This window comes from Pseudophryne corroboree, chromosome 8 (genome assembly GCF_028390025.1).
Source record: "Pseudophryne corroboree isolate aPseCor3 chromosome 8, aPseCor3.hap2, whole genome shotgun sequence".
NCBI classification, from domain to species: Eukaryota; Metazoa; Chordata; class Amphibia; order Anura; family Myobatrachidae; genus Pseudophryne; species Pseudophryne corroboree.
Window position 1 is genome coordinate 137,616,339 of NC_086451.1, and position 19,621 is coordinate 137,635,959.

The window sequence follows — 19,621 nt, forward strand, 5'->3', positions numbered from 1 at the left end:
TGGATCTTCCAGCAGTTGCCGTGGCCACCAGGTCCCATGGACCGACCCCAAATAACTCCTCCCCTTTTATACGGCAATACATCTTTGTGCCGTTCGGAATCTGCATCCCCTGACCACTGTCGTGTCCATAAACATCTTCTTGCAGATATGGACATCGCATTTACTCTTGATGCCAGAGTGCAAATATCCCTCTGCGCATCTCGTATATATAGAAATGCATCCTTTAAATGCTCTATAGTCAATAAAATACTGTCCCTGTCAAGGGTATCAATATTTTTAGTCAGGGAATCCGACCAAGCCACCTCAGCTCTGCACATCCAGGCTGAGGCGATCGCTGGTCACAGTATAACACCAGCATGTGTGTGTATACTTTTTAGGATATTTTTCTGATAAGCATGTGAGCGCCTTATCCACCCTGAGGGGTGTTTCCCAATGCGCCTTAACTTCTGGCGGGAAAGGGTATACCGCCAATAATTTTCTATCGGGGGAAACCCACGCATCATCACACACTTCATTTAATTTATCTGATTCAGGAAAAACTACAGGTAGTTTTTTCACCTCACACATAATACCCTTCTTTGTGGTACTTGGAGTATCAGAAATATGTAACACCTCCTTCATTGCCCTTAACGTGTGGCCCTAAAGGAAAATACGTTTGTTTCTTCACCGTCGACACTGAAATCAGTGTCCGTGTCTGGGTCTATGTCGACCGACTGAGGTAAATGGGCGTTTTTACAAGCCCCTGACGGTGTCTGAGACGCCTGGACCGGTACTAATTTGTTCGCCGGCCGTCTCATGTCGTCAACCCACTTGCAGCGTGTTGACATTATCACGTAATTCCATAAGTAAGCCATCCATTCCGGTGTCGACTCCCTAGAGAGTGACATCACCATTACAGGCAATTTGCTCCGCCTCCTCACCAACATTTTCCTCATACATGTCGACACACACGTACCGACATACAGCACACACATAGGGAATGCTCTGATAGAGGACAGGACCCACTAGCCCTTTGGGGAGACAGAGGGAGAGTTTGCCAGCACACACCAAAATGCTATAATTATACAGGGACAACCCTTATATAAGTGTTCCTCCCATATAGCATTTAATATATATGTATATCGCCAAATCAGTGCCCCCCCTCTCTGTTTTAACCCTGTTTCTGTAGTGCAGTGCAGGGGAGAGCCTGGGAGCCTTCCCCTTAGCCTTTCTGTGAGGGAAAATGGCGCTGTGTGCTGAGGAGAATAGGCCCCGCCCCCTTTTCGGCGGGCTTCTTCTCCGGAGATTGTGAAGTCTGGCAGGGGTTAAATACATCCATATAGCCTCAAGGGCTATATGTGATGTATTTTTCGCCATACAGGTATTCTACATTGCTGCCAGGGCGCCCCCCCCCCGCGCCCTGCACCCTCCGTGATCGCTGTGGGAAGTGTGCTGACAGACAATGGCGCACAGCTGCAGTGCTGTGCGCTACCTGAGGAAGACTGAAAAGTCTTCTGCCGCCTGGTTCCGGACCTCTTCAATCTTCAGCATCTGCAAGGGGGTCGGCGGCGCGGCTCCGGGACGAACCCCAGGGCGAGACCTGTGTTCCGACTCCCTCTGAAGCTAATGGTGTCCAGTAGCCTAAGAATCCAATCCATCCTGCACGCAGGTGAGTTGAAATTCTCTCCCCTAAGTCCCTCGATGCAGTGAGCCTGTTGCCAGCAGGACTCACTGAAAATAAAGAACCTAAAAACTTTTTCTAAGCAACTCTTTAAGAGAGCCACCTAGATTGCACCCTTCTCGGACGGGCACAAAAACCTAACTGAGGCTTGGAGGAGGGTCATAGGGGGAGGAGCCAGTACACACCATGTGATCCTAAAAGCTTGCTTTTGTGCCCTGTCTCCTGCGGAGCCGCTATTCCCCATGGTCCTGACGGAGTCCCCAGCATCCACTAGGACGTTAGAGAAATAATAATAATAATAATAATAATTTTATTTATATAGCGCTCTTTCTCCAATAGGACTCAAGGCGCTTAACAGATACATAGCATAATATAGTACAGAAAATAATGAAGTACATTTTCATAAAATACAGAAGCATGAAGATACTAAAAGGGACACTATGGAAATGCTTGAGTAAACAGGAAAGTCTTGAGTCTACTTTTGAAGGATTCTATAGTTGGAGCCTCTCGCACTGTGCGGGGAAGTGAGTTCCATAGAGTCGGAGCAGCATGACTAAAAGCTCGACCCCCAGATGAATTACGGTAGATTCTAGGTACTGCTGAAAGTCCTTCATCTACAGATCGCAGTAATCGAGTGGGGCAGTATGGGGTCAAAAGCTGTTTCAGGTACCTTGGGCCCTGGTCATGTAATGCTTTGAAACTCAGTAAGCCAATCTTGAAGATGATTCGCCATCGTACAGGCAGCCAGTGAAGGGAGTAGAGGATGGGTGTTATGTGGCTAGAACGGGGCTGGTTGGTTAACAGCCTGGCAGCTGTGTTTTGCACCAGCTGTAAGCGTTGCAATTCTTTTGCTGGGAGACCAAGGTAGAGGGCATTACAGTAGTCTAATCGAGATGATACAAATGCATGTATGACTTCTGGCATATCATCTGAGGGAATTAAGTGCTTGATTCTGGCTATGTTCCTCAGGTGAAAGAATGAGGATTTGATTGTGGCTGATATCTGATGTTTAAGTGTCAAGCCACCATCCAGGACAACGCCAAGATTCCGCACACGATCACTGGTCTGTAATTCTGAATCACTGAGTGTAAGTCCAGTTGGTTGGCTATGCTGCAGTCTTGTCCTTTGATGTTGCAGTCGTATCATAAGGACCTCTGTTTTATCCGGGTTCAGTCGCAGCCAACTGGCGCTCATCCACTCCCGTAGCTCAGTTAGACAGCCATTTAGGGTTGCTATTGGGTTATCAGTGCCCGGAGCAAAGGACAAGTACAGTTGTGTATCATCTGCATAGCAGTGGTAGACCAGGCCATGGCGCCTGATTATTTCGCCCAATGGGAGCATGTATACTGCAAAAAGCATGGGGGATAGTATAGAACCTTGTGGGACACCACATGGCAATGGTGGTGATGAGTATAATCCAGCTGATACTCTCTGTGACCTGCCTGTGAGAAATGTGCCAGGTATACAGATGCCCCCACAGTGCCAGGTATACAGATGCCCCTCACAGTGCCAGGTATACAGATGCCCCTCACAGTGCCAGGTATACAAATGCCCCTCACAGTGCCAGGTATACAGATATCCCCACAGTGCCAGGTATACAGATGCCCCCACAGTGCCAGGTATACAGATGACCCCACAGTGCCAGGTATACAGATGACCCCACAGTGCCAGGTATACAGATGCCCCTCACAGTGCCAGGTATACAAATGCCCCTCACAGTGCCAGGCATACAGATGCCCCCACAGTGCCAGGTATACAGATGCCCCCACAGTGCCAGGTATACAGATGCCCCCCACAGTGCCAGGTATACAGATGCCACCCACAGTGCCAGGTATACAGATGCCCCCACAGTGCCAGGTATACAGATGCCCTCCACAGTGCCAGGTATACAAATGCCCCCCACAGTGCCAGGTGTACAGATGCCCCCACAGTGCCCCCCCCCCCTTCCCCCGTGCTACTTACCGCTCCTTTCGGCGGGGCACGGAGGAGAGCGCGGCGGCGTGTAGGACTTGAAACCAGCCGCCGGTTCGAGAGCCAATCAGAGCTTGCGGACCGGCAGCCGCGGCTCCTGATTGGCTCACGAACCGGCGGCTGGTTTCAAGTTCTACACGCCGCCGCCGCGCTCTCCTCCCTGTCCTGACACTGACAGCTGAGACACGCTGCTGCCGGACTGAGCGGCGGCGTGTCTCACTGGGAGAAGCGGCTGGGCCGGAGCAAACGGCTTTGCGGGCCTTATACGGCCCGCAGGCTGGAGGTTCCCCACCCCTGGTTTAAAGTGTATTATTATTGCATTGCATTAGAAGATTTAAAGTGTATCTCTGGGTGTGTACGCGCTGTGAGTACTTTGTACCGTCAGCGCGGCGTGTGTACGCAAAGTCCATACACTGTACGGGACTCTGTACGCTAATAGCGTAAAAGGTGCGTAGAGTGTGAATTAAGCGGCTAAGGATTTAAAGTGTATTTAAGGTATGTTTAAGGTATAGCTCTCATTCCTGTAAAGATAATCAGCTTTATCAATGTCCCCCACTCCCCTTTTTGCCCCCTGATACTAGTCAGTAGTGAAGGGAAGACCAGCGTTTCTCCTGAGGAGAAATATGGCGCTGAGTAGTGTGCTGGCTTAGTGAGGAAGAAGTCCCGCCCCCACAATGGCGAGCTTCTACCGCTCTGAAGTAAATAATTAATTAAATAATTAATTTCACTGGTGGGGGTAGGACAGTGTGTTTGTATGCCCCTTTTGCCAAACCAAGTGTTTTTACAGCCCAGCTGTGGGTTGTGAGGAGGAAGGTCCGCCCCAATTGCGTGCTCCATCCCGCTTTTTGTCACTGATATTTACACTGGCGGGGGTCCGGACAGTGCCCAGGCACTCAGTCCGCTGTTACCAGTTAGAATATATGAGGTATATATGCTGCCCTGGGCGCCCGCCCCGCGCCCTGTAGTGCCGCTGTGTGTGGGAGCATGGCGCGCAGTGCGGTACCTCAAAGCCGTCACTGAAGTCTTCTGATCTTCTTCTACTCACCTGTCTTCTGACTCTGCAAGGGGGGTGACGGCGGGCTCTGGGAACGAGCATCTAGGCGTACCTAGCGTTCAAACCCTCAGGAGCTAATAGTATCCTGTAGCCAAAGAAGCAGAGCCTTGAAACTCACAGAAGTAGGTCTGACTTCTCTCCCCTAAGTCCCACGATTGCAGGGAGACTGTTGCCAGCAGTTCTCCCTGAAAATAAAAAACCTAACAAAGTCTTTTCAGAGAAACTCAGTAGAGCTCCTCAGAGTGCATCCAGTCTCACTGGGCACAGATCTAAAACTGGAGTCTGGAGGAGGGGCATAGAGGGAGGAACCAGGTCACACCATTTGAAAGTCTTAAAGTGCCCATGTCTCCTAGGGATCCCGTCTATACCCCATGGTTCTTGAAGTGTCTCCAGCATCCTCTAGGACGTATGAGAAAATATGATGGTCTGAGCAATTCAAAAGATCTTAACTGGATTCGTATACTAAGTGATCATAATTTAAACAATTTTGCAGTACTGCAATAGGTAGTGAGACATATCTTATCTCCATACATTCAGAGTACTGGTAGAATCAAAAGAAATGTAATGTTTCATCTGCAAACTAGAGAGAATCGTCCCCAGACCATTGGTAATTAATTACCATACAATGGTAAGATTTAAATGTTATTGCAAAATGATGGTCTGAAAGATTTCACATGCTTGAAGTTGAAAACAAAAGATCAGTTTCAGAGCATCTGACTATTAACCTTAAGTACCAGATAACTAAAACGTGGACCTATTTGTTACTGCATATGAAGCCTGGTAATGCAAAGTATATGAAGCTAGTTGTAATGGTCAGTTTAAACAATAGCTGCAATGTTTTAAACTGACCACTGCAACTATTACCATGCTTCCTATGCAGGAGCAAACAGATCATGCGTTAGTTGAGATCTGTGGTATGCTGAGATGTGTGTGTTTTAAACGGGTGTGGATCATTAGGTCGACAATATTTAGGTCGCCCATTATAGGTCGACAGGCACTAGGTCGACAGGTCAAAAGGTTGACATGAGTTTTTCATGTTTTTTTCAGCGACCGGGAAGCCCAATTAGTGCACCATGTCCCCTCGCTGCGCTCGGCACAGGTTACTATTCCCAATCGTAGTCCGTGTGGATCGTTGAGTATGAAAAAGTTCAAAAAAAATATGTTAAAAACTCATGTCGACCTTTTGACCTGTCGACCTAGAACATGTCGACCTAGACACTGTCGATCTTCAGACCGGATCCCGTTTTAAATACAGGAGTATTTAACTGAATGAGAAGTTGCACATAAAGCACACAATGACTAATAGTTAGAGTATGGATATCGTATAAGAGGTTTTGTGTTCAAATCCCTTGTTCGGAATTTTGTTAAGAAGAAACACTGGAAACCACTGGTGTTTCTGAACAATTGTTTAGCACTAATGTTTTCTGACCTGTTTCTTTTCAATGTCCCATCCCTTTGCAACATGATGATGTGAACTGCATCATCACAACCCCTGCATTTCGGCCTCCTTTGCAGTGAGAGGTATGTATGCTCATAACACACAATTTAAAAATACACAGTATGTGATTACACCAAAAATCACTGATATATATATATATATATATATATATATAAAAACCTGGAAGCACAATTTTAATTTGTCTCGGATGTGATAGCAATGGCCAGGTTTTAAAAGTCAAGGTGCTAGAGTAGGACATGCAGTGAGATGGGGTCCCGTGAAGTCGGGCTGCAAGCTTAAATGCATTGTACAATCCATGAATTAAAACCCCATCATTTATTTATGTTCTGATGTATTGAGGTGAATGAACTTACTAAGGTGAGTGCTGGGCTCTGGGTGTAATATTATTAAGCAATGTGATCACAGGCCATTGCACCCCAGCCTGGGGGTGGTTAGTGCAGGTGTACACACCCCATTTCTGGGTATGGCGAGGAGTGCAGTAGTTACATATATTTTAGGAGTTTAAACATATATTAAGGTAATTTGTGTATTGTAAATGTATTCCCATCTACACAAACACACCGCCAAGCTTAAATAAATAATGAAATGGGCATTATTAGGGATGTTGTTCTGGAGACAAAGTAATTAAATACAGCCACGGGTCTCTCAGATGCTTTCCTGTGCTTAGTTTAATACCTGTATCTCTGTGAGAAAGCGGATTCGGTAACAAGGGCAGGAACCCCGGGTGCACGATCTCCACCTGACTCCATGTCTAACCGCCAGCCACTGAGGAGTTAAAACGCGTACCTAAAGGAACATCAGCAAGATAAAGAGTATGAGGTATTCTAGTCATATAGAGGTGCAGTCCACCAGTGATTATAATGATCTGTGCTGAAGTGTTTGGAATGTCGACATTAAAACTGTACAGTTTACTCAAATCCCAACAGTTAAGAGATAGATATTAAAGAATATTATTAAATATAGATAATAATAAATCAAGCATCATCATAATAAGCTGTTAAGCAGCCAACCACTAAATATCTGTGTCCCCCACTCTGATCACATTTCCCTAATCATCTTTACCTAATCATTTATTACCCTCAAAGCCGTAAAACCCCTAACCTGCACAGCCGCAGGAAATAGAACCCTGATTGTCACTGAGCCTCCCTGCAATCGGGATGGCGCGCCCGCTCTGCCCACACAAAAAAAACGGTTGGTTCTAAATCCAAGTTGGGTAGGGGACATGTGACGTCGCCAGTAGGCGGAGCCACGTCACCAGGGGGAGGAGTCACGGCCGAACAGGGTACCCGAAATGTGCCCTCGCTCCGCTTCGCTCGCCACCGTTACTAAAGGTAGTAGTTGGTGGCGGCGTGGATGATAGTAGCTCCTCCCCCAGAAACACACTGATAGGAAGGACACGCTGAGCCCACCTCTGTGGGTGGTGCGTTCCACAGTAGTAGGGGGAACCTTTCTCCCGGAGAATACCGGAAAAAGGTGTCGGAAGAATAAACGTGGCGTACCGGAAGTTGTTATTATTGGAGAGGGAAGCATTTCTTGGTCGGATCAGAGTAGATGTGTTACAATGGCTGGGCTTGGTGTGCGGGACCCCGCGGTGGATAGATCTTTAAGATCCGTGTTCGGTGAGAAAAGTGCATAACATATGGCAGGGCTGTTTTGCCGAGGTGTGCCTGCTGAGCACACTGGTTTTCCTACGCAGCTATTACACTGTGCAGAGTGTCTGACCGTTATGTTCTACTGGCCTGACAGTGGCGTGTAGTGTTTCAGGGTATTCCTACAGGTTCAGTGGAGTAAATGATTTTATACTTATGGAGAGAGGAGTGATTATAAACTGTGTGTGTGTATAATAGTATTGTTGATGATTTATTATTATTATTATTATTATATAACAGACACAGGGGCAGATGTATTAACCTGGAGAAGGGATACGGAAGTGATAAACCAGTGATATGTGCAAGGTGATAAACACACCAGCCAATCAGGTCCAATATGTAAATTAACAGTTAGGAGCTGATTGGCTGGTGTGTTTATCATCTTGCACATATCACTGGTTTATCACTTCCTTATGCCTTCTCCAGGTTAATACATCTGCCCCACAGTTCCCCACCCTGATGATCTGCTCTCTTTGCAGTTGGGAACATTCCCTATGAAGCTACAGAGGAGCAGCTGAAAGATATATTTTCTGAAGTCGGACCTGTGGTTAGTTTCAGGTAAGCTCTTCAGGAATCAGACACTGGTAACTCTCAGAAGTGCGAGATAGGGTTACGTGACTGGTAAGTGCATACCTGAAGACATTATAATGCAGTGGAGTATGGCATTTTGGGAGTATTACTATGTATCACAACTCCAGTTCCGGACTCCAACCGACTGTCTAGCAGATGGTGTCGGGATTCCGGTGTCTGAACCCCAGCGAATGACACACATGTTATCCATTCACGGCTGCTCAGACCAGCGGTGACAGACATGTACCCCTGCCTGTGGGACAGGGACACTTTGGCTCACGTGTAGGGCAGTGGGACATTACCCAAAAAACGGGACTGTCCTGCGAAATTGGGAAGGTGCAGACATATGTATGTAACTGCTTTGCAAAGCTGTAACACCATCTGCTAAAGAGACATTTAGGTTGGAGTTATGATTGGTCCTGGGGTAGTCACCCCTGCTTGTTTATGTTCTCTATGGTATCACTGGTCCCCAATGCAGCTCACTGCTGTGTGGTTGAAAATGCTTTCCTGTTGATATCCAATCACTTTTATTTATTTGTTCAAAGGTGTGTCCTTTTAATTTGCACTTGCAAGACCACAATCACCACAAAAAATTGAGTCCTTTAAGTGCTGCTTCCAACTTTTTCATTTTAACCAGGTTTTGTTTTAAGCCATCTCAATTTTTTTTTTTTTACTTCAGCATAGTATAATACTGTGAAACACTGCTATGTATTAGAGACCTTAATTAACCAACAATAAAACCATTTTTTTTAAATTATTATTATTATTAATAATAATAATAATAATAATAATAATATTAATAATAATAATATAATATCTAAATGTATGTAGATTAATCACATTAAATCATACAAAGTACACTCGGCGATTCATGGAAATAAGAGTACCAAGTAAAGCATTGTTCCTCAGTGATCGTGCTGAGCGGAAAAAAAAAAGTGGGTCCTAGGGATCCCTCACTATAAAAAATTGGGGTCCTACTCCGCTGTTTGTAGGTCCCATCACTCTTTATGAGGGGTGAGGGAAGGCTGCAGTTGGAACTGTGCGGGGCCCAGGTGGCATTTAGGATATAGGGGTAAAAAAGCAAGTAGCAGTTGGGGCAGAAGCAGGGAGAAGTTGGGACAGAGCTGGGAGTAGAGGGGGGCTGTAAAGGCAGGCAGCGCTGGGGGTAGGGAGAGGGTAAGTTCAGACAGCAGTTGAAACAGTGTTGGAGTGGCTAGTGGCAGGCAGTGCTGGGAGTAGTTAGGGGTTAATTGTAGACAGCAGCTGTGGATGTACTGGGGGCAAGGAGGGATTTAGGGGCAGGAAGTACTTGGGGTAGAATAGAGGCATGGCTAGCTAGCATCTAGGGCAGTAGTGGGGGCATGGAGGGGGTTAGGGGCTGGTAGTATTGGGGGTATTGAGTAGGCATGGGTAGATAGCTGGGGTGGTACAGGGTGGCAAGGAGGGGGTTAGGGGCAGGCAGTACGGGGGGTAGGGGTGCGGCTTGGGTAGATAGCAGCTGGGGCAGTACTGGAGAACATGGGGGGGGTTAGGGGCAGAAGTACTGGTAGGGAGGGGGCATGGATAGATACTGTGGATAGAAAAGGGGCATGGGTAGATACTGTGGGTAGGGGGTAGCTGGGGCAGTACTGGGGGCAAGGAGGGGGTTAGGTGCAGGAAGTGCTTGGGCTAGAGAGACAGCATGGGTAGATACTGCGGGCAGTGGATAGGTGGGACAGTGCAGGGGGGCAAGGAGAGGGTTAGAGGCAGGAAGTACTGGGGGTAGGGTAAGGGTAGATAGCTGCTGAGGCACCGGAGACATGACCTCTACACGTGTGTGGCTGGCAGCGGGGACTGTGGGCGTATATGACAGCACCCCTATAGTACTATACACATCTTACCAGATGCGGGAAGTAAGGCTGAGGAAGTAACCGCGGCTGTGTGTGGGCACTCTCCAATGATGGCATCCTGGTCAGCGGAGCTGCAGCCAAGGAAAGTATGCTGAAGCGCTGGGTTTGTAGGACGGGTGACGGCCGGTATCTAGGAGGTGATGTCCAGTGCTCAGCAGATGCTCATTTTGGGACTCGTGAGACGGCTCTGTACGTGACTCTGTCACAGGGAGAGGTTGAAGGCTGAAGACAGACATTCTGCTGTCCAGGAGGTACGCTAGCTTCTGCTGCTGCGTGGGTTGTTACTGTGAGGCAGTGGGGTCAGGCCGCTCCTATGCGGTTGGCTGCTGTCAGTGTATCAGACAAGTGGAGCAGGTCAGTGAATTCTTACTGGCTGACACAGAGAACGCAGGCATCAGCGCGTCCTGCAGGACCCACTCATTTTTAAAAACTGGGTCAATGCGCTATAACGCGTATTTTGTGATCACTGGAGGGTGTTACAGAGAGAGGGAGGGAAGCAAGTGAGTGTGTCAGAGAGAAAGGGAGAGAGAGAGGGGAGTAAGAAAGAGAATCAGGGAGAGAGAGGGGCATTTAAGAGGGTGTCAGGGAGAGATGGAGAGGAGCATGAGAGAGTGTGTCGGAGAGAGATGGAGAGGAGCACGAGAGAGTGTGTCAGAGAGATGGAGAGGAGCACGAGAGAGTGTGTCGGAGAGAGATGGAGAGGAGCATGAGAGTGTGTCGGAGAGAAATGGAGAGGAGCATGAGAGTGTGTGTCAGGAAGAGAGAGGGAGAGGCACATGAGTGTCAGGGAGAGAGAGGAGCAAGACAGAGTGTCAGGGAGAGGGAGGGAGAGCTGCATGAGAGAGGTAGAGGCACATGAGAGAGGAGCAAAACAGTGTCAGGGAGATGCACTTGAGAGAGAGTCGGGGAGATAGGGAGAGGCACATGAGTGTCAGGGAGAGAGGAAGAGGCACATGAGAGATTGTCAGGGAGAGTGGAGCATGACCGAGTTAGATATAGAGGAACAAGACAGTGAGTGTCTGTGTGAGAGAGGGGGGGGGCAGCATGAGATACACTATGAACTACAGCAGCTCAGGCACAGGTCTCTGATGGGGGCGGGCAGTTCATTGCGTTAAGCCCCGCCCCCTAATTACCCATGAATCGTGGCATGACCTGCATGTATTAGGGGCAGACACGGCAGAGCAGACTGACTGGGCCAGGCTTAGTGCTTTCCCTACCCCCTCGCTACATCCTCCGTGGCTGCCTGCAGCTACCGCGATACACAGGCTGCAGCCACCGTGGTGGTTTCCATTTAGCATAGTACTCGGATCCTCCTTGGCCAGACGTGAATAGCGCTGTGTACTCGATAGGGTGGCTGGTCCCAGGGGTGGATCCAGCCATCCAGGAGGCACAAAGCGTCCAATTATGCTGGGGGATGGAGAAGGGGAAAGATACATTCCTCCGGCTGGACAGCCTCACCTCCTCCCTCAGCGATGCGGACACCTACCAGCGCACTATAATGAGTCAAGCTGACTCACTGTAGTACCTGGCTGTCTTGCATAATGCCGCCGGCTGCGGGCACTTCATTGAGGCTAATTCTGCCCCGCCTCCAGTGCGTTGACTTTTCTGCGGGTTTTTCTTATATACAAGTTTAGCTGTTTTGTTGCTGGTCAGTTTATGTTGTGGTGTGCTGGTACGTGTATCTCGCCACTCCTTGTTTGTGTTCCTTCCTTCTCTCAAGTATGTCCATTCTCCTTCGGGCACAGTTTTACCCAGAATGTCTGTGGGAGGGGGCATAGAGCATAGGAGCCAGCACACCCAGTTAAAGAAATTTAAAGTGCACTGGCTCCTTTGGACCCCCATCTATACGCATCGTACTAAGTGACCCCAGTATCCCTTCTGGACTACAAGAAAATGATTTATCGGTAGGTAACTAAAATTCTATTTCTCTGACGTCCTAGTGGATGCTGGGAACTCCGTAAGGACCATGGGGAATAGACGGGCTCCGCAGGAGACTGGGCACTCTAAAAGAAAGATTAGGTACTATCTGGTGTGCACTGGCTCCTCCCTCTATGCCCCTCCTCCAGACCTCAGTTAGATTTCTGTGCCCGGCCGAGCTGGATGCACACTAGGGGCTCTCCTGAGCTCCTAGAAAGAAAGTATATGTTAGGTTTTTTTATTTTCAGTGAGATCTGCTGGCAACAGGCTCACTGCAACGAGGGACTAAGGGGAGAAGAAGCGAACCTACCTGCTTGCAGCTAGCTTGGGCTTCTTAGGCTACTGGACACCATTAGCTCCAGAGGGATCGACCGCAGGACCCGTCCTTGGTGTTCGTTCCCGGAGCCGCGCCGCCGTCCCCCTTACAGAGCCAGAAGCATGAAGTTGGTCCGGAAAATCGGCGGCAGAAGACTTCAGTCTTCACCAAGGTAGCGCACAGCACTGCAGCTGTGCGCCATTGCTCCTCATACACACTTCACACTCCGGTCACTGAGGGTGCAGGGCCCTGGGGGGGGGGGGGGGGGGGCGCCCTGAGCAGCAATAAAAACACCTTGGCTGGCAAAATAATCACAATATATAGCCCCAGAGGCTATATATGTGATAATTACCCCTGCCAGAATCCATAAAAAAGCGGGAGAAAAGTCAGCCGAAAAAGGGGCGGAGCTATCTCCCTCAGCACACTGGCGCCATTTCTCCTTCACAGTTCCGCTGGAAGGAAGCTCCCTGGCTCTCCCCTGCAGTCTGCACTACAGAAAGGGTAAAAAAGAGAGGGGGGGCACTAAATTTAGGCGCAGTATAACTTATAGCAGCTATAAGGGGACATAATTCAGTTAGTCCCTGCATTATATAGCGCTCTGGTGTGTGCTGGCATACTCTCTCTCTCTGTCTCCCCAAAGGGCTTTTGTGGGGTCCTGTCTCCTGTTAAGAGCATTCCCTGTGTGTGTGCGGTGTGTCGGTACGACTGTGTCGACATGTTTGAGGAGGAAGCTTATGTGGAGGCAGAGCAGATGCCTATAAATGTGATGTCACCCCCTGCGGGGCAGACACCTGAGTGGATGGACTTATGGAAGGAATTACGTGCAAGTGTCGACTCCTTACATAAAAAATTTGACGACATGCCAAATGCGGGACAGCCGGCTTCTCAGCTCGTGCCTGCCCAGACGACTCAAAGGCCATCAGGGGCTCTAAAGCGCCCACTACCTCAGATGGCAGACACAGATGTCGACACGGATACTGATACCAGTGTCGACGACGAAGAGTCTAATTTAATGTCCACTAGGGCCATTCGTTGCATGATTGAGGCAATGAAAGAGGTATTACACATTTCTGATATAAACCCAGGTACCTCAAAAAAGGGTATTATGTTTGGGGAGAAAAAACTACCCATAGTTTTTCCCCCATCTGAAGAACTAAATGAAGTGTGTGAAGAAGCGTGGGCTTTCCCCGATAAAAAATTGGTAATTTCTAAAAAGTTACTAATGGCGTTCCCTTTCTCGCCAGAGGATAGGTCACGTTGGGAAACTCCCCCTTGGGTGGATAAAGCGCTCACACATTTGTCAAAAAAGGTGGCACTACCGTCTCCGGATACGGCCGCCCTAAAGGAACCTGCTGATAGAAAGCAGGAGGCTATACTGAAGTCTATATATACACACACAGGTGTTATACTGAGACCAGCTATTGCTTCAGCATGGATGTGCAGTGCTGCTGCTGCATGGTCAGATTCCCTGTCGGAAAATATTGACACCCTAGACAGGGACACGATATTGCTAACCGTAGAGCATATAAAAGACTCAGTCTTATACATGAGAGATGCACAGAGGGAGATCTGCCGGCTGGCATCTAGAATAAGTGCATTGTCCATTTCTGCTAGGAGAGGCTTATGGACTCGGCAGTGGACCGGGGATGCAGATTCAAAAAGGCACATGGAAGTTTTGCCTTATAAGGGTGAGGAGTTATTCGGGGATGGTCTCTCAGACCTAGTTTCCACAGCAACAGCTGGGAAGTCAGCATTTTTGCCCCATGTCCCCTCACAGCCTAAGAAAGCGCCGTATTATCAGGTACAGTCCTTTCGACCACAGAAAAACAGACGGGGAAAAGGCGGGTCCTTTCTGTCTAGAGGCAGAGGTAGAGGGAAAAAGCTGCAGCATACAGCCAGTTCCCAGGAGCAAAAGTCCTCCCCCGCTTCTTTCAAGTCCGCCGCATGACGGTGGGGCTCCACAGGTGGAGCCAGGTACGGTGGGGGGCCGCCTCAAAAACTTCAGCGATCAGTGGGTTCGCTCACAGGTGGATCCCTGGATCCTTCAAGTAGTATCTCAGGGGTACAAGCTGGAATTCGAGGCGTCTTCCCCCCCGCCGTTTCCTCAAGTCTGCCTTGCCGACAACTCCCTCGGGCAGGGAGGCTGTGCTAGAGGCAATTCACAAGCTGTATTCCCAGCAGGTGATAGTCAAAGTGCCCCTACTTCAACAAGGACGGGGTTACTATTCCACAATGTTTGTGGTACCGAAACCGGACGGTTCGGTGAGACCCATTTTAAATTTGAAATCCTTGAACACATACATAAAAAGATTCAAGTTCAAGATGGAATCGCTCAGGGCGGTTATTGCAAGCCTGGACGAGGGGGATTACATGGTATCCCTGGACATCAAGGATGCTTACCTGCATGTCCCCATTTACCTTCCTCACCAGGAGTACCTCAGATTTGTGGTACAGGATTGCCATTACCAATTCCAGACACTGCCGTTTGGACTGTCCACGGCACCGAGGGTGTTTACCAAGGTAATGGCAGAAATGATGATACTCCTTCGAAAAAAGGGAGTTTTAATTATCCCGTACTTGGACGATCTCCTTATAAAGGCGAGGTCCAAGGAGCAGTTGTTGGTCGGAGTAGCACTATCTCGGGAAGTGCTACAACAGCACGGCTGGATTCTAAACATTCCAAAGTCACAGCTGGTTCCTTCCACACGCTTACTGTTCCTGGGGATGGTTCTGGACACAGAACAGAAAAAATAAGAATTTACTTACCGATAATTCTATTTCTCGTAGTCCGTAGTGGATGCTGGGGACTCCGTCAGGACCATGGGGAATAGCGGCTCCGCAGGAGACAGGGCACAAAAAGTAAGCTTTTAGGATCACATGGTGTGTACTGGCTCCTCCCCCTATGACCCTCCTCCAAGCCTCAGTTAGGTACTGTGCCCGGACGAGCGTACACAATAAGGAAGGATATTGAACCCCGGGTAAGACTCATACCAGCCACACCAATCACACCGTATAACTTGTGATCTGAACCCAGTTAACAGTATGACAAACGTAGGAGCCTCTGAACAGACGGCTCACAACAAATAACAACCCGATTTTTTTGTAACAATAACTATGTACAAGTATTGCAGACAATCCGCACTTGGGATGGGCGCCCAGCATCCACTACGGACTACGAGAAATAGAATTATCGGTAAGTAAATTCTTATTTTCTCTAACGTCCTAAGTGGATGCTGGGGACTCCGTCAGGACCATGGGGATTATACCAAAGCTCCCAAACGGGCGGGAGAGTGCGGATGACTCTGCAGCACCGAATGAGAGAACTCAAGGTCCTCCTCAGCCAGGGTATCAAATTTGTAGAATTTTGCAAACGTGTTTGCCCCTGACCAAGTAGCAGCTCGGCAGAGTTGTAATGCCAAGACTCCCCGGGCAGCCGCCCAGGATGAGCCCACTTTCCTTGTGGAATGGGCCTTGACAGATTTAGGTTGTGGCAAACCTGCCACAGAATGTGCAAGTTGAATTGTGCTACAAATCCAACGAGCAATCGTCTGCTTAGAAGCAGGAGCACCCATCTTGTTGGGTGCATACAATATAAGCAGTGAGTCAGACTTTCTGACTCCAGCCGTTCTTGAAATATATATTTTCAATGCCCGGACCACGTCCAACAACTTGGAATCCTCCAACTCGTTAGTAGCCGCAGGCACCACAATAGGCTGGTTCAGGTGAAACGCTGACACCACCTTAGGCAGAAAATGAGGACGCGTCCGCAGTTCTGCCCTGTCCGTATGGAAAATCAGATATGGGCTCTTATATGATAAAGCCGCCAATTCTGATACTCTCCTGGCTGAAGCCAGGGCCAGTAGCATGGTTACTTTCCATGTAAGATACTTCATCTCCACCGATTTGAGCGGCTCAAACCAATGGGATTTTAGAAAATCCAAGACTACATTAAGATCCCACGGTGCCACTGGGGGCACAACCGGGGGCTGTATATGTAGTACTCCTTTTACGAAAGTCTGGACTTCAGGAACTGAAGCCAATTCTTTCTGGAAGAAAATCGACAGGGCCGAAATTTGAACCTTAATGGACCCCAATTTGAGGCCCATAGACAATCCTGTTTGCAGGAAATGTAGGAATCGACCCAGTTGAAATTCCTCCGTGGGGGACTTCCTGGCCTCACACCACGCAACATATTTCCTCCAAATGCGGTGATAATGTTGTGCAGTCACCTCCTTCCTGGCCTTTACCAGTGTAGGAATGACCTCTTCCGGAATGCCTTTTTCCTTTAGAATTCGGCGTTCAACCGCCATGCCGTCAAACGCAGCCACGGTAAGTCTTGGAATAGACACGGTCCCTGCTGAAGCAGGTCCCGTCTTAGAGGTAGAGGCCACGGATCCTCCGTGAGCATCTCTTGAAGTTCCGGGTACCAAGTTCTTCTTGGCCAATCCGGAGCCACTAGTATCGTTCTTACTCCCTTTTGCCGTATAATTCTCAGTACTTTTGGTATGAGAGGCAGAGGAGGGAACACATACACTGACTGGAACACCCACGGTGTTACCAGAGCGTCCACAGCTATTGCCTGAGGATCTCTTGACCTGGCGCAATACCTGTCCAGTTTTTTGTTGAGGCGGGACGCCATCATATCCACCATTGGTTTTTCCCAACGGTTCACAATCATGTGGAAGACTTCTGGATGAAGTCCCCACTCTCCCGGGTGTAGATCGTGTCTGCTGAGGAAGTCTGCTTTCCAGTTGTCCACTCCCGGAATGAATACTGCTGACAGTGCTATCACATGATCTTCCGCCCAGCGAAGAATCCTTGCAGCTTCTGCCATTGCTGTCCTGCTTCTTGTGCCGCCCTGTCTGTTTACGTGGGCGACTGCCGTGATGTTGTCCGACTGGATCAACACCGGCTGACCCTGAAGCAGGGGTTTTGCCAGACTTAGAGCATTGTAAATCGCTCTTAGCTCCAGTATATTTATGTGAAGAGACATCTCCAGGCTTGACCATACTCCCTGGAAGTTTCTTCCTTGTGTGACCGCTCCCCAGCCTCTCAGACTGGCATCCGTGGTCACCAGGACCCAGTCCTGTATGCCGAATCTGCGGCCCTCTAACAGATGAGCACTCTGCAACCACCACAGAAGAGACACCCTTGTCCGTGGCGATAAGGTTATCCGCTGATGCATCTGCAGATGCGATCCGGACCATTTGTCCAGCAGATCCCACTGAAAAGTTCGTGCGTGGAATCTGCCGAATGGAATCGCTTCGTAAGAAGCCACCATCTTTCCCAGGACTCTTGTGCATTGATGCACAGACACTGTCCCTGGTTTTAGGAGGTTCCTGACAAGTTCGGATAACTCCCTGGCTTTTTCCTCCGGAAGAAACACCTTTTTCTGAACCGTGTCCAGAATCATTCCCAGGAACAGCAGACGTGTCGTCGGGGTCAACTGAGATTTTGGAAAATTCAGAATCCACCCGTGTTGTTGCAGCACTAGTTGGGTTAGTGCTACTCCGTCTTCCAGCTGTTCTCTGGATCTTGCCCTTATCAGGAGATCGTCCAAGTAAGGGATAATTAATACGCCTCTTCTTCGTAGAAGGATCATCATTTCGGCCATTACCTTGGTAAAGACCCGAGGTGCCGTGGACAATCCAAACGGCAGCGTCTGAAACTGATAATGACAGTTTTGCACCACGAACCTGAGGTACCCTTGATGTGAAGGGCAAATTGGGACATGCAGGTAAGCGTCCTTTATGTCCAGGGACACCATAAAGTCCCCTTCTTCCAGATTCGCTATCACTGCTCTGAGTGACTCCATCTTGAACTTGAATTTTTGTATGTACAGGTTCAAAGATTTGAGATTTAGAATAGGTCTTACCGAGCCGTCCGGCTTCGGTACCACAAATAGCGTGGAGTAATACCCCTTTCCCTGTTGTAGGAGGGGTACCTTGACTATCACCTGCTGAGCAAACAGCTTGTGAATGGCTTCCAATACCGTCGCCCTGTCCGAGGGAGACGTTGGCAAAGCAGACTTTAGGAACCGGCGAGGGGGAGACTTCTCGAATTCCAACCTGTAACCCTGAGATACTACCTGTAGAATCCAGGGGTCCACCTGTGAGCAAGCCCACTGTGCGCTGAAATTCTTGAGTCGACCCCCCACCGTTCCTGAGTCCGCTTGTAAGGCCCCAGCGTCATGCTGAGGGCTTTGCAGAACCCTGGGAGGGCTTCTGTTCCTGGGCAGGGGCTGCTTGCTGCCCTCTCTTACCCCTTCCTCTGCCCCGAGGCAGATATGACTGTCCTTTTGTCCGCTTGTTCTTATAGGAACGAAAGGACTGCGGCTGAAAAGACGGTGTCTTTTTCTGTTGGGAGGGGGTCTGAGGTAAAAAAGTGGATTTTCCGGCAGTTGCCGTAGCCACCAGATCCGATAGACCGACGCCAAATAATTCCTCCCCTTTATACGGCAATACTTCCATATGTCGTTTGGAATCCGCATCACCTGACCACTGTCGCGTCCATAAACTCCTTCTGGCAGATATGGACATCGCATTTACTCTCGATGCCAGAGTGCAAATATCTCTCTGCGCATCTCGCATATAAAGGAAAGCATCCTTTAATTGCTCTATAGTCAATAAAATACTGTCCCTATCCAGGGTATCAATATTTTCAGTCAGGGAATCCAACCAGACGACCCCAGCACTGCATATCCAGGCTGAGGCGATGGCTGGTCGCAGTATAACACCAGTATGAGTGTATATACTTTTCAGGGTAGTTTCCAGCCTCCTATCAGCTGGATCCTTGAGGGCGGCCGTATCAGGAGACGGTAACGCCACTTGTTTCGATAAGCGTGTGAGCGCCTTATCCACCCTAGGGGGTGTTTCCCAGCGCGCCCTAACCTCTGGCGGGAAAGGGTATAATGCTAAAAACTTTTTTGAAATTAGCATTTTTCTATCTGGGTTAACCCACGCTTCATCACATACATCATTTAATTCCTCTGATTCAGGAAAAACTACAGGTAGTTTTTTTTTACCCCCCACATAATACCCCTTTTTGTGGGACTTGTAGTATCAGAGATATGCAAAGCCTCCTTCATTACCGTGATCATATAACGTGTGGCCCTACTTGAAAATACGTTTGTTTCA

The 19,621-nt window shown here is 48.8% G+C and overlaps 2 protein-coding genes across 8 annotated transcripts in view; one reads left to right on the plus strand and one right to left on the minus strand.

Annotated features, from left to right (window-relative positions):
- Positions 1 to 7,469, minus strand: part of TRMT12 (tRNA methyltransferase 12 homolog) — a 207,657-nt gene extending 200,188 nt beyond the window's left edge. Inside the window, exons 1-2 of one of the 6 annotated variants that reach the window (XM_063936960.1) lie at positions 7,222 to 7,469; positions 6,820 to 6,930 (exon numbers count right to left, since the gene is read on the minus strand). In XM_063936960.1, the coding sequence (XP_063793030.1) occupies positions 6,820 to 6,930; positions 7,222 to 7,368 (258 nt within the window). In that variant the 5' untranslated portion in view covers positions 7,369 to 7,469. Of the gene's footprint in view, positions 1 to 6,819; positions 6,931 to 7,154; positions 7,180 to 7,206 lie in introns of those variants that run through there. The other 5 variants (XM_063936965.1, XM_063936963.1, XM_063936964.1 and 2 more) reach the window with 5 other exon arrangements.
- A 41-nt stretch (positions 7,470 to 7,510) lies between these two features.
- CSTF2 (cleavage stimulation factor subunit 2) overlaps positions 7,511 to 19,621 on the plus strand; it is a 265,759-nt gene continuing 253,648 nt past the window's right edge. For both annotated transcript variants that reach the window (XM_063936957.1, XM_063936958.1), the window contains exons 1-2: positions 7,511 to 7,763; positions 8,273 to 8,351. In XM_063936957.1, coding sequence (XP_063793027.1) covers positions 7,706 to 7,763; positions 8,273 to 8,351 — 137 coding nt within the window. In that variant the 5' untranslated portion in view covers positions 7,511 to 7,705. The remainder of the gene's footprint in view (positions 7,764 to 8,272; positions 8,352 to 19,621) is intronic.